This window comes from Aristolochia californica, unplaced genomic scaffold (assembly GCF_029961685.1).
Source record: "Aristolochia californica isolate CCGP_79_NKW_82.1479 unplaced genomic scaffold, dmAriCali1.0.hap1 SCAF_8, whole genome shotgun sequence".
NCBI lineage: Eukaryota > Viridiplantae > Streptophyta > Magnoliopsida > Piperales > Aristolochiaceae > Aristolochia > Aristolochia californica.
In genome coordinates this window covers 29,475,592-29,489,916 of record NW_027182279.1, presented here as the reverse complement: position 1 = coordinate 29,489,916, position 14,325 = coordinate 29,475,592, and the positions used below count along the sequence as shown (strand labels likewise).

At 41.4% G+C, this 14,325-nt stretch overlaps 1 protein-coding gene and 1 pseudogene across 1 annotated transcript; both read right to left on the bottom strand.

The window, feature by feature from the left end:
* Nucleotides 1-5,504: 5,504 nt before the first annotated feature.
* LOC137938391 (E3 ubiquitin-protein ligase AIP2-like) lies at nt 5,505-6,704 on the bottom strand (annotated as a pseudogene).
* Nucleotides 6,705-11,233: 4,529 nt separating this feature from the next.
* Nucleotides 11,234-13,721, bottom strand: LOC137939196 (probable protein arginine N-methyltransferase 3). Its single transcript, XM_068784419.1, has 2 exons — nt 13,440-13,721; nt 11,234-13,366 (listed from the first exon to the last, which is right to left on the bottom strand). Exon 2 carries the CDS (start codon nt 12,724-12,726, stop codon nt 11,248-11,250), a length of 1,479 nt encoding a protein of 492 aa, XP_068640520.1. The 5' UTR covers nt 12,727-13,366; nt 13,440-13,721; the 3' UTR covers nt 11,234-11,247.
* Between the last annotated feature and the right edge of the window lie 604 nt (nt 13,722-14,325).

Below are 14,325 nucleotides of genomic sequence, written 5' to 3'. Positions count from 1 at the left end.
AGTTAGAATTAGCAAGAGCATTAGCAACTGCAACCATGTCTCTGCAACTGGAAGTGATGTAAAGAGTTCCAGTTTTAACTCCTTGTATAACAACCATGGCTCCCTTAGTGACTTTCCAGGTAACACCATTAAAAGTCACATTATGACCTTCATCGTCAAGCTACCCTTACTGAAATCAAATTATGCATAGGTTTTGGTACATGTCTCACCTTGTGAATTTTCCACACTGTCCCATTTCACATCCTCAAACTGACATTACCAATATCGACAATATCCAAATGTTCTCCATTAGCAAGATATAGCTTCCCATGATCTCCAACAACATAATTCTCCATGATCTCACAATGTGCAGTGGTGTGAAAAGAAACTCCTGAATCAAACACCCAAGAGTCAATAGGGCTATCAATCAACAAGAGTAAAACATCTTGTATTTATTTAGTTACCGAATTTGCAGCATTGTTTTTATTTTCATTTTCTTCGATGCTCTGCAGTTTTTCTCTATGTGACTTGACTTTCTAAAATGCATGCACTCCACATTCCTTCCGAATGTGGACTTGCTTCTTCCATTCCTTGACTTCTCGCTACCATTGCCCTTGATGGAATTCCTCTCGAAGTTTCTGCCACTAGTATTGACACTTAAGGCAGAATTAGATGTCGACGATTCTCCAGAGTCCTTTCTACAAACTTCTGTTATGAAATCAATAGCAAGCTGACTCATGCAGGGATGCCATGGCTGAGTCAGTTATTTAGTCATTAAGTTACTTAGTTGTTAATTTACTTAGTCAGTAAGTTAAGTCAATTACTTAGTCATTAATTTTATTTACTTTAAATGTTGTGGAGGGGAAAATCTATAATTTTCTCTTGAACCTTTTTTATGTGATCTCTATTTAGGGGTGTAAGGAATGGAAAAGTGACAAGTCTGAATTTAGGTTAAACAAAGGGTTTTGAGTTCTCCTAAATGAGCTAGGGTGTGTGTGTTCTCCTTAATGAACCTAGGGTTTTTACGTTTCCCTATGCCTTTATTTTCTTTTCTTCTCTTCTTCTTCCCTAGGAATCGTTGTGTTAGATTCGGGATCTTAACAACGTGGTATTAGAGTGGGAACACAATGAGTGATGCTTTGTCCCAAGAAAAATGGCTTGCCATACTCGACCTATTGGGAGAAATACACACAGGGGTTTCAACATTGTGGAATGAAATGTATGAGTCTTCCAGTATAATGTCTGAGCCATTTCTAGAAATCGAGAAGCATCACGTTAAGGCCTCATAGGGGAAGGTCACCACTCTAGAAGATTAACAATTGCTGCCCATCGTTCGACCTCAAATCGCATCAGAACTGCCAAATTTGGGTTCAACCTCAAATCTCCCCTATTCACGGAAACCTAACCTTCTTTCAGAAATTGAGACTGGAAATTTTTTAGCAGAGGAACCCCATGCTAAATTTTGGCTATGACTTGCTGCTACTCACCGAAACAGGCCAGGCTCTCCTTCGTCATGAGGCATAAAAATCTTCTCCCAGTAGTTTTGATTGTTCATCATTAGCAGTTTATACGAACAGGAAGGTAAAACAAATCCAGAGATTTTCATTTCGAAGTGGAAATTTTTACCGTGGCGGAAGGAGAATCTGAAGCGAGCTTGAGTGCAAGAGCAAAGACGAAGAGCTTCGGGACTCAGGACTTTCCTTGGGGTCGATTGATTCTGTGACCCATAGAGACCATAATGTTCTCGATGCCAGCACACCCAATTTTTTCAGAAAATACAAGCTCGGCAGGCTCATTGGCCAGGGACCCTTCGCCAAGGTTTATTACGCCAAGTCTGTCATTGATGGCACGACGTTCCCTATCAAGGTCATCGGCAAGAAGATCTTGGATGAGATCACCATGGTTCCAATAATCCTCTGTGAGGTCTCCATCATTCAGGACTAGGACTTCAACTCTACTTTCCAAAATAATTAGAGATTGAAGTTCAAAAGCCCTATTAGCTTCAGGGGTACCTCATATTATGACTTATATGAAGCAATAGCGAAGCTCCTTCCCAAACTTCTCGAACAACTGACGGTTTCTCTTATTCCGGCTAACTGCAGAGCGGATAAAAAATTGGAGAAAAGGAAATGGCGACCACAATGGGAGAAATGGCATCGACAGTAGGATTTGAAATCAGGAACAGAGAATTCCAAAAAATTGCATATTGCATTTGGGTTTCTGGCAGCGAATGTTTTCTCAAAGGTACAAGTTGTTTCAGTTATTGGCTATGTGTGGGTCTTTGGATCAGAATGTTGAGCACCTAGCCGTTGCTACCCAAAAGACTGGCATGTTATGAGCTAAAGGCATAAGTACTTAACCCACGACCATAACATCACACCTACCTTCATGAGCCGATGACCACGGCGGTCACACTCTAGCGACGACCCACTCTAGCGACGCCCCACTCTAGTTTCTGCTAGGTCACCCCCTCCACTTAGGACTCACGCCGCGGGGATTCGAACTCGCGACGTAGCACATGCTCTGATACCTAATGTTGAGCACCTAGCCAATCCTACCCAAAAGACTGGCCTGCTAAGAGCGGAAGGCAAAGGTACTTAACCCAAGACCATAACACAGGACTCCTGGGAGGCTTTCTATTTCAATTTTTTTTTTTTTTTTGACAATACAAGCTTCTCAAGAGACTGGGTTTTAGTGATGGAGAATATCCTTGGTTTTTCTCTATACCGAGGTCTATATGAGTTTGCACAGCATGCCTTTATTGGAAATTCTGTTGGAATTTCTGGAATGCTTTGGAGGGATCTGAATGACATTAATAATGGGATCAAAGAAGTTTTAACTATTATTTTTAATGAAATGTCTAAAAGAAATGTGGGTTCTTGGATTAGGAGGATTACAGGATATGCTCAAAAGGGGCAAAGAGGCTTATGGCCAGTTGAAGGTGTTAACCTAGATGGGGTTGATGTTGTTTCAGTCCTCTCAGCTTGTGCTCAATTAAAGGTGTACATACAAGTTAATTGTTTCAAAGAGGCTACTGCTGTCAGCATTTTTGTCAACTTTATCCTTGCTGCCTTGTATGGCATTGCAGTGGCAGCTCTTGGAATGCTGGACCACCATTGTTACTGGTGTGGCCATTGATGCATATGGTCCCATTAGTGACAACGCTGGAGGTATTGCTGAGATGGCTGGCATGAGTCATAGGATATGCGAAATAACTATTGCCCTTGAGGCCGTTGGAACCACTACTGCTGCTATTGGAAGAGGGTTTTGTTATGCACGAGATAACATTATTATTTTAGTTGTTTTATTTAATTTACTTTATTTTATTTCAGTTTTAGGCCATAGGGGTATTTTTGGAATTATTTATTAATAGGGATATTTTTGAAATATTTTATTCATAGGGATATTTCTGTAATATTTGATTAAACCCTAACAGGGTGAACCCTATTTAAGGGCTAAGAGTAATGAGAAAAGGGAGGATTGAAGTATTAAGAATTAGGTTAAATCTAGCATAGAGAGGCTTAAAGTTCTCCTCAACGAGCTCTAGGGTTTTCAAGCTTCCCTTAGGCTTGATCTTTCATTTTCATCTTCCCCATATCTTCCTACTACCCCTACAGTAACGCCTGGAAGACCCGTAACCCGTGGCAGACCACAGATCCTCCCAAAGAATCCTTGTGTCAGATCCGGGACCGTAACAATTGGTATCAGAGCGGGAACACAATTGGTTATTCTATATCCCAAGAAAGATGGATTGCTATGGGTAAGTAATTGGAGGAAATACGAGCGCGCTTAGATGCTTCAATTGAACGTTCGGCAAGGGAGGCTCCCACAAAAAAGGTCATACGACCTGAAATCTCTGATTACGGCATATGCATAGAAGAGGCAGTTGCTGCCTTGGACGAGCAGAAAGGCCAAGGGCCAGGAACTCCAACGGCGACGACATCGGAATCTGGGGATTCCGAAACACCAAAAATAGCTGCACTAGAAATTCCGACGGCACTCGAAATCTTCGAGCAAGCGCAAAACTTCTGAAATACCTCCAAGGGCTACGATTCACCTCCAAGTGGTGCGATTCGCCGCCGGAGTAGCAGGTGACTCAGTCGCGTCCCTCGGGTCCGTCGGCAAACTACCCGAGAGCCCTCTATCTCGAAAAAATTCCAAGCAGCGACACCTTAGCGGGCTTCTCGTCGCCACCGGCATAGCAGGATAGTTTGTCGGTGCCGTAAGCAACTTTTCCGCAAGGGATCTCGGTTCCGGGGGGCTGAGCAACGACGATTCACAAGTTTCCAAGACCCCTCTGTCTCGAAAACTATCCAGGCGGCGAAGCCCCGACGGGCTGCTATTCGCCACCGAAAAATCAGGCGATTCCGTCGGTGCCAGGAGAGAGGAAGGAGACGCCCATCGCCGGACTTTGTCGGTGCCGTGAGGAACGGAACCACCGGCCGTAGAGTTCGGGAGCTGCCGAAGGAAGAAGATGACTCCCGATTAAATTTTCCTAACTTAGGAAAATTTAATAGGCCCGGTCCGCTGAGTCGCACGCCGGACCGGGTTCCTGAACCGAGTCAACCCAGGTTAACTCGGACTGGCCCACCCCAAAAAAAAAAAAAAAAAAAAGTGGGCAAACAGAGGGAGCGTCATAGCTATCGCGGATGCTACTTCAGCACCTGTGAAGACGTCGACATACAGACACTACTTCCGAGCTTGAGGACAAGCTCGTCTTCCAAGGGGGGTGTAATGTTATGCACGCAATAACATTATTATTTTAGTTGTTTTATTTAATTTAATTTATTTTATTTCAGTTTTAGGCCATAGGGGTATTTTTGGAATTATTTATTAATAGGGATATTTTTGGAATATTTTATTCATGGGGATATTTCTGTAATATTTGATTAAACCCTAACAGGGTGAACCCTATTTAAGGGGTAAGAGTAATGAGAAAATGGAGGATTGAAGTATTAAGAATTAGGTTAAATCTAGCGTAGAGAGGCTTAGAGTTCTCCTCAACGAGCTCTAGGGTTTTCAAGCTTCCCTTAGGTTTGATCTTTCATTTTCATCTTCCCCATGTCTTCCTACTACCCCTACGGTAATCCCTGGAAGACCCGTAACTCGTGGCAGACCGAAGATCCTCCCAAAGAATCCTTGTGTCAAATCCAGGACCGTAACAAAACCCGTAGGTTCGTTAAGGAGAAAGCATACCCCCGCGCTCATATAGGAGAACTCAAAACCCTCTGTTTAATCTAAATTCAGACTTGTCTCTTTTCCATTCCTTACACCCCTAAACAGGGATCACGTCAATAAGGTTCAAGAGAAAATTATAGATTGCCCCTCCGTGGAATTTAAAGTAAATAAACTTAATGACTAAGTAATTGATTTAACTTATTGACTAAGTAACTTAACATGTAAGTAACTTAATAACTAAGAAACTGACTCAGCCAAAGTAATTGACTCAGCCATGATATCTCTGCATGATTCGGCTTGCTATTGAGTTCATAACATTACACCCCTCTTGGAGAAAGAGCTTGTCCTCAAGCTTGAAGATCGGGATGCTTGCCAAAATGTTGCCATATCTCATCTATGGCATCCGCGTCAACCCACAGGATGTCATAAGTGGTGTAAGCGCTGCAATGTAACACCCCAGACAGAGAGATTGTGGTATTTGAAACCTTCCACTAGCTCCCCCAGTTGGCAAAAAGTTTCCTCTGAAAATTAACAATTTTTTTTTAATCCAAGTACTATACTGTGGTAGAAGCACCAATAGTATTCAACATATATTCTCCACCTCGGAGTGCATTTTTTGCTCCTTTCCTTTCTTCTTCAGCCTCATTTTCACCTTCTTTCCAACTCTCATATGCATGGTTTTCTATTTGTAGCTCATGCCTGCAGATCGAGCACGAATTATACTCATCCAGCCATTGGAAATAAATTCTTGCAAGGCAACTCCATCATCTTGTCATCTATAACCAAGTTATCCCTGCAAAGTGCTCATTCTGTCTCTCTCCCTAGCATCACCCAGATTTCAGGTGTGACTGTGATGACTGGAAGCCTTGCAACCATCTCTTTTGAGGTTGGAGGTGGCTTCTTTGGTCTAGCACCAATTTCCTGTAGTGAAGCTTCAATGACAGAATGAATGTCCTGCAAACCACTGATTTCTTGCATAGTTTTTACCAACTCTTCCAACATTGCAGAAGTAGCATCGAGACCAAAATCGTTTGTTCTATTACTCTCCCCATGGGATTGAGAAGACTCAACAGCACTAACCTGCTCTTGTGTGGTAGCAAGAGTTGTAAGTAAATTATGTGCCACGAGCCATCCAGGTGGCCAGGGCTCAAGTCCAACTGTTAAATGTCCTTCAAACAGAAATATATAATCTCTGTGCAGAGTATTTGGTGTGGAGTCTGAGGCCTGGTGTCCATTCTCTGCCTCATCTAAATGTTCAAGAGCCCTAGCAATGCATGCTCCCAGGTGCTCCTTTTGTGAAGACTCAGCAACAATGCGTTCTGCATCTTCAAAAAGCCTCAAACCTGCATGCCAGAATCCCATTGGTGTACATCTAGTCTGCAAGATCGTTGCTGCCCGAAAAATTACAGAATAAATGAATTTATGAAGTTACGGAGAAGTAGAAGAATGGATTGGATCAAAGACACGGCTTCTTCAAAAGTCTGTTTCTTCCCTAGCTGTTTCTGCAGCTCTTGCAATTTCTGCTACACAGAATCTTCGGACGCCATTAGTTTTAGCTCACTACTCCTTCTTTCTTGTAGCTTCTCTAGTGTCTTAGAAAGGGAAGTGAAATTCCAGAGAATAAGAAATGCATTTCCCGCACTCTTCATGATCACAGCAGAGAACCAGTATGGAAGCATTGCACCCACAATCAACCCAGTGAAGACTTAAGGTGTCAAAACATCCACTGTGGAAATTTCAGCACGGCTCACAAAGGCACCAAAGAGAGCCAAAGACACCAAGGCGGTTGAACCAATGGCAAACCTGTTACAGTCCCGGATCTGACACAAGGATTCTTTGGGAGGATCTGAGGTCTGCCATGGGTTACGGGTCTTCTAGGCATTACCGTAGGGGTAGTAGGAAGATATGGGGAAGATGAAAACGAAAGTTCAAGCCTAAGGGAAGCTTGAAAACCCTAGAGCTCGTTGAGGAGAACTCGAAGCCTCTCTACGCTAGATTTAACCTAATTCTTAATACTTCAATCCTTCCTTTTCTCATTACTCTTACCCCTTAAATAGGGTTCACCCTGTTAGGGTTTAATCAAATATTACAGAAATATCCCTATGAATAAAATATTCCAACAATATCCCTATTAATAAATAATTCCAAAAATAACCCTATGGCCTAAAACTGAAATAAAATAAAGTAAATTAAATAAAAAAACTAAAATAATAATGTTATTGCGTGCATAATAGGTTTTCAAACTTCTTTTTGGCTTGATATTCTTTCCTTCTCTACGAATCGTTGTGTTAGATCCGGGATCGTAACAGCTTCCCCCTGCAAGAATGGTATCTCAAACATCATTAAAGATCAATTTTCCATTACTTGCATAGGGTCTGACCGCAACCCTCATAAGTTCCCAACAATTTGGCAGAGATGCCAAAAGATTTAATGCATGAACCTTATCATCAAATTTAATTTGAACGGAGGTCAATTGATTGACAATCATGCTAAACTCTTTTAAATGTTATGCTACTAATTTTTTTCTATCAAATTTAAATTGAAGAATTTTTTTTCGTTAGATGTACCTTATTATTTGTGGAAGGCTGCTCATACATTTCGGACATAATCTTCATCATCCCCTCTGTGGTTTTCTCCGATGCCATGCTTAGAGCAATGTTCTTTGACAATTTTAATGGGACTACTCCCAACACTTGTCTATTGAGGAGATTCCATCGATCATCCTTCATACCGTCTGGTTGCATATCCAGAAGTGGTGCGTGTAGCTTTTTACTATAAAAATAATCTTTGATCTGCATCCTCCAGAATACAATCCATACCATCGAACTTGTTGATTCCAAGTGTCAATCCTTCTCCGCCAGCCATTTCTTTCAATCACAAACCAAACCTCTGATACCACTTGTTAGGAATTAGATGCACTAATTCCAAACTAACGAGAGCAATAATAATAAACAAGGAAGAAATAAAAGCAAGCAATGAAAATTAAAAACAAGATTTATACAGGTTCTTCTAGAGGTGAGACTACGTCTTGTCTTCTGCCGCTACAGTAATCAACTATGAAGATGAAATAGTTTACAAAGAGAAACCACACACACTTACATGTGCTTTTCTCTAACCTCTCAAGCTACAATTCCAGATGCTCCTCAAGATGATGATACTCATCAAAATGATAAAACCCTAACAACGACGACCCCATATATAAAAAGAAAATAGGGCAATTAGATTACAAGTGTGAAATTCCCACACTACCCTTAATGACACATCAGTCAAAATATCATGTCAGATGGTAAGATTTAATTAAGCTCCACAACTTAACACGCATGGCATGAAATATTTTCCAAAATATAGGCCTAGAGATGAACCGATGGAGTGGGAGCTTATATGTCTAATTTTTTTCCTTTTTAACTGTCGAAAGATGGGCCCAAGCCCACACAACCAAGGAAGGCCCACACATCCAAGAGATATGGAAGATTGGCTCAAGGCCCATAGACCAAGGAGAAGGCCCACATACCTATACAATAATGGAAGGATGGTAAATAAAGAGTCGTCTCATAAAGATGGCACTGATGTAATTAGTTTAAGTACCAGGGGCATAATTGTAATATTGTAGGATTATTAATATGTAAATTGAGTTTTAGGGGAAGGGTTAGGAGACAAGTCCATAACCTCTTCTTCCTCCTATTTTCTCCCAATATGCGTCTCTCCTTTTTTCCTTGAGCTAAATCCATGGAGTCTTGAAAATCAATATGGTATCAAAGCATGATTTTTAGGACTATTGCTATTGTTTTTAGAATTCTCATTTTTTTTTGGGCACATGATTCTGCGTCTTCTCCTATTTTTTTTTTATTTTAAAAGCTCACAATCTCATTTACTCTATGGGGTTTTCCCCTTACGTGATTATTCAAAGTTTGTTGTTGTTTGTCTTTGCTGCTGATAATTCTCTGCTTCTGTCCTTGGCGAATTCTAATTCTGAATCTAGTGGTCTATCTCAAGTAGCGGTTATTTAGGCAAGGTTCGTATTTTTCTGTGTGATTTAATATTGGATATCTCTAGGCTCTTTTCCATTGTTTTTTGTTGGTTACTGGTTGCTTGGTAACATATATAATTCTGAGTCTTTGTTAATCGACGTAACCACTTGAACTGCAAGCTAGAGAATCATTGTGCTCCAATTTTGGGTGTCCACATGACGCAGATAGGTTCTGGTTTCTGGTGCTTACTGGTTTGTTTCTATGACGTGGATATGGATTGCTGGTTTTTGCGAATCCTTGGCAATCGTTGTCTCTGATTATTGGTTCCTAAGAATCTTTACTGATTCTGTCTCTGATTATTGGTTCCTAAGAATCTTTACTGATTCTGGTGGTTGATTTTGTTACTTTGTGCAACGGTCATTGGATAACAGTAGAGTAAGAGAATATTTCTGCTGCAGTTAGTCTCCACGGATTCATCTACTACTGATTATATTGCGAAATGCTTTTATGCATTAGAGTGTGCATGGTACTCATTATTCATCAGCTGTTGTAGTCTTCATGTAACAAAGCAAAGGGAGTAGTAATCTCGGTAGAGGGAGCAATAATTTTTTTGCAGTCTGGTATGTGGTGGTCTTGACGTAATCTGTTATGGTCCCGGATCTGACACAAAGATTCATTGTTAAGGTTCCGGTTTGGTCATGGGAAATTGTAGAACAACCTGGCAGAATTGTAGAGAGACATGGAAAGGAAGATAAAAATCAATTGAAAACCCTAGAGCTCGTTGAGGACAGCTCTTAGTCTGTTTAACCTAAATTTAACCTAAAATCAATGCTTGTCTTTCTCATTACTCTTACCCCTTAAATAGGGTTCCCCCTGTTAGGGTTTAAGATAAAATATTACAAAAATACCTCTATAAATAAAATATTCCAAAAATACCCTTATAATTAAAATATTCCAAAAATACCCATGTGGCCTAAAATGAAATAAAATAATATAAATTAAATAAAAATAATTAAATATTAATATTATTGCATGCATAACATTACACCCCCCTCAGAAGAATGAGTTTGTCCTCAAGCTCGTAACTAGGGTCTGTACGCCGACGTCTCCTCCTGGGGCCAAGTAGCATCCGTGATCGCTATGTCTGCCCTCTGGATGCCCAAAACTGGAGCACTCCCTCTAGCAACTTTCTTTTTTTTACGCTTGACTGTAGGGATGCATGTCGAATGTCGCTACATCTCCCCAAACAGCATCTCTGCCCTTCCTCAGTCCTGGACTGGTGTGAAACAGCCCCTCATGGTGGCCCCCCATTGGCCAGGTTGCACTGCCTACACTTTGCCAGCCTGGCAGCAACAACATCAAGACCAGCCCCTTGGGATGGAGAAGAATCAGCAGCACTAACCCCCTCCATTTGCTGCACCTTGAAACACTCAAAGGCCGGAAACCATCACTGATAACAGGTTCAGCAGAAGCAATAGATTCAGCATCTGAGAAATGATACAGCCTGTGTCCAACACTCTGGGTTAGTGCCTTGATTGCATGCCAATAGCCCTCTGCATCCACAAGAAGCACCTCGGCTGGGCTGGCTAGCAGCAGTGTATGCTGGACTGTCACAGCAGCCTTGTTGGCTTGGCTGGCTGTTAGCAGAGTATGCTGGACTGCCACAGCACTCCACTGGGTTAAGAGAGCCTTTGCTAGGTGTAAAGAACTCCATGGAGTGGAACTTCCTCTCTGCCCATAAACACTGCCATACCGCTTGCCTAAATATGGACCGATTAGGTGTGTTGTTTCCCATTGGTGTTCACCGAACTAGACAGCATTAATCACTGCGGCATGTCCCTGAATCACATCAGCTATAGATGCACCCTGTGAGTCATTTCCATTTTGGTCTACATATTCCAGGTGTTGCTCATCTGCACCACAGTAGCAATTTGCAGGCCACTGTCCAAGTCAGGTGTGCATGAAGCTATGTCCCATTCATGGTTCTATCTCTGTACACAATATGGAACTGCATTATATTTTTCAGGTTGTCGTTGCTGCTGGGGTGCCCTTATCTGCACTACAATAACAGCAGCAACATGAGATAGCCTCTTTGGCTCCAACTCAAAGCTAGAGGTGAAGTCTACATAACTAGACTCCATTGCACCAGATCAATGGTCTTTAGAACTGATGTGCCTGTTACAATATCACTAATGTCGACTACATCAACAATAGGAATCTGGGTAGCATCTTCAAGAACTTCCATCCCAAAGATAGACATGTCAAATCCATAGACATTTTCCCATAATGGAACGCTAGGTCCACCTCTCCCAACTCCAGGACCAAACATAGTTGTCATATCAGGGAGAATGGTCCCTGCTTTAGTAGCAAATAAAATAAGTATTCCAGTACCACAACCAACATCCAGAACTGTTGCATGGCTCATGAGAGAAGGATTATTCAGAATAGCTGCCCTATAAGAATCTGTCCTCACCATCTCGCTGATCATCTCTCTGTGACTTCCAAAAGAACTGTATGCCCCAAAATAATTCTCGTTTACTTTCTTGACTTCTCTGGCAGCAACATTTGCAAAAGAACCCTTCAAACTTTTATCCTTCCTTTCCCATGCAGGAAATCTTCCAAGCTCACCCCCCGGCATGCCATTTCCAGCAATAACATTTTGGGCCTTGTAAGCAACAATTGGAAATTCATGAACATCTTCATGTGCCTTCTTAAAGGGTCCATGAACATAATCAAATTCAGATAAAACAGCATCAAGAACATTCTCATCCGCCAAGCAAATTCCAGCAAAATCTTTGACGTTGTCCACCTCCCTCAGGAATTCCTCTCTATCAACTGTTGGGGTACATTCATCTCGGTCATCTTCGTCCCCGCCAAAACTATGCAAAAATGCATCCTCCGACATGAATGGTTTCAAATCTAATGTCTTCCTTTCAGGGATAGAAGCACAAGCAGTGCTAATAGTGACAATATGGAAGGACACTTCTGCTGAATTGCCTCCAAATTCAAATACTGGGGCTGTGAAGAAAATTACCTCATAGTCTTTCTTGGTGAGCCACACAAGGAATGGAGATTTTTCCAACTGTTCCATATACTCCAGTTCATTTTTTTCTTTGTCATCCAACGTTAAGCTGGGCAATGTGGAAGTGTTGTTGGAAGCATATTCTGCATCATTAAACATATAACTGAATAACTCCATGCAGCTCCTCAAGCCAGGTAGTAAGTTCCTAGCTATAAGGCAACTATTTCTTCCAAAATTCTCAATTCCTTTCATGTATAACTCCTTCTCAATAGGAGACCAACTGTTTTCAGCAACATCTGCTTCTAATTCTCCCTTGCCTGAATAGAAACTTTGCAGTGTAATAGGAACTTCAATCCCAATGTTTGGGTGGACTCCTGATATACTTTCATCCATTTTTCCCTCCACAAGATCAGAAGCTGCCTTTGGGCCGTCCACTGTTTTCTGTTTGTTAGTTATTGAAGAAATAGATGTTTCATTAGTGGCCAACACGCTATAGTTTATAGCATTAGGCTTCCCCATATTTTTAGGACTTGTTATCTCTTCAAATTTTGTAGTTACATCCTTTTCTATGGAAGCCATATTGCCTATCAACCCAAAGTGTTTGGACAAGGGCCTCAGCTACATAACGGCTAGTCTCCTCCAAAAAAACTTCAACTTGAACCCCACATCCAAAAATTTGAAGACTCACAGCCGCACAGATATTGTGCTCATCCACAGAAAAACAAAGCCCCTCAAAAAAAAATTCAGCATTCTCTGTAAAATTATTTCTATGAATCCAGGCAGCCCCAGAAAAAATTACATGTCAAAATTCATACACCCAAAATTTCTCTGCTTCTTAGAACAGAAACACACCAAGCCAAAATTTTGAATTGGAAGTTTGTGGCCGAACAGCATACATGGGATCCCAAAAATTAAACAGAAAACCCCTATTTCGCAACACTAAAATTTTCACGGAACAATTTTGATGCCATTGGGAAGGAATTATGTAAAATATAGATGGATTTCAGAAAAGAGAAGATGAAATTTTGGAAAATTTGTCGCAGGAGTTTACCCCAGATTTTGTGGAAATTCGTTTGCCGCTATGCTGCCAAGACCGAGTTTGAGTGGAAATTTCACCGACGGACCCGACGGAGTCTCCTGCTTCTCCGGTGGCAAATCGTAGCCCGTTGGGGCTTCGCCATTTGGGAGTTTTCCATGTCGACGGTGAAGAACCGACCTTCTGCCGGCCATGATAATGAATATTGGGAGTCAAACCCAAATCAACTTTTATTGACGAGATTGTGTCTGCATACCCTTCCGATTTCGGATTTCTAGTGTCCTTGGAGATTTTTGAGGCCCCCGTATTCGGATTTGGGTTCGCACCAGTGTTGTCCACGACCGATGACGTCTTGGCAGAAAACCCTGCCGAGTGTCCCAAATAGTGGTCCCCGGTGTGCGGCTTTGGCTCTCCCTGGGCTGAAATTTTGAAGGTTTTCGAGACATGGCTTTTCTGTCCATCCGGATTTGTGGTTTCCCCCAAATCTTCCGCAGGGCCTTCAGTCGGCAAACGACACAAATTTTTTTATTTTTCTAGGTCGTGGCCTGTTGCTCCGACCAAGACAACTTCTACTGCTTTCCCTTCTCATATATCCTGCTCGGGGATTTCAAGGCGTATGAATTTTTCGATGGCAAAGTCAGCAGAAAATACTTCTCTTGTTGTACGCAATTCTTTGTCAATTGCTCTATACCGTGCATGTCTTTCTTCCCATTGATCATTCATGGCAATCCTTTTTTCTCAGGACATAGACGGGTTTATAGTGTTCCCACACTGATACCAATTGTTATAGTTCCGGATCTGACACAAGGATTCATTGTTAAGGTTCTGGTTCGGCCATGGGGAATTGTAGAACAACATGGCAAAATTGTAGGGAGACATGGAGAGGAAGACGAAAATCAATCGAAAACCCTAGAGCTCTTTGAGGAGAGCTCCAAGCCTGTTTAACCTAAATTTAACCTAAAATCAATGCTTGTCTTTCTCATTACTCTTACCCCTTAAATAGGGTTCAACCTGTTAGGGTTTAAGATAAAATATTACAAAAATACCCTTATAAATAAAATATTCTAAAAATACCTCTATAATTATAATATTCCAAAAATACCCCTATGGCCTAACTGAAATAAAATAATATAAATTAAATA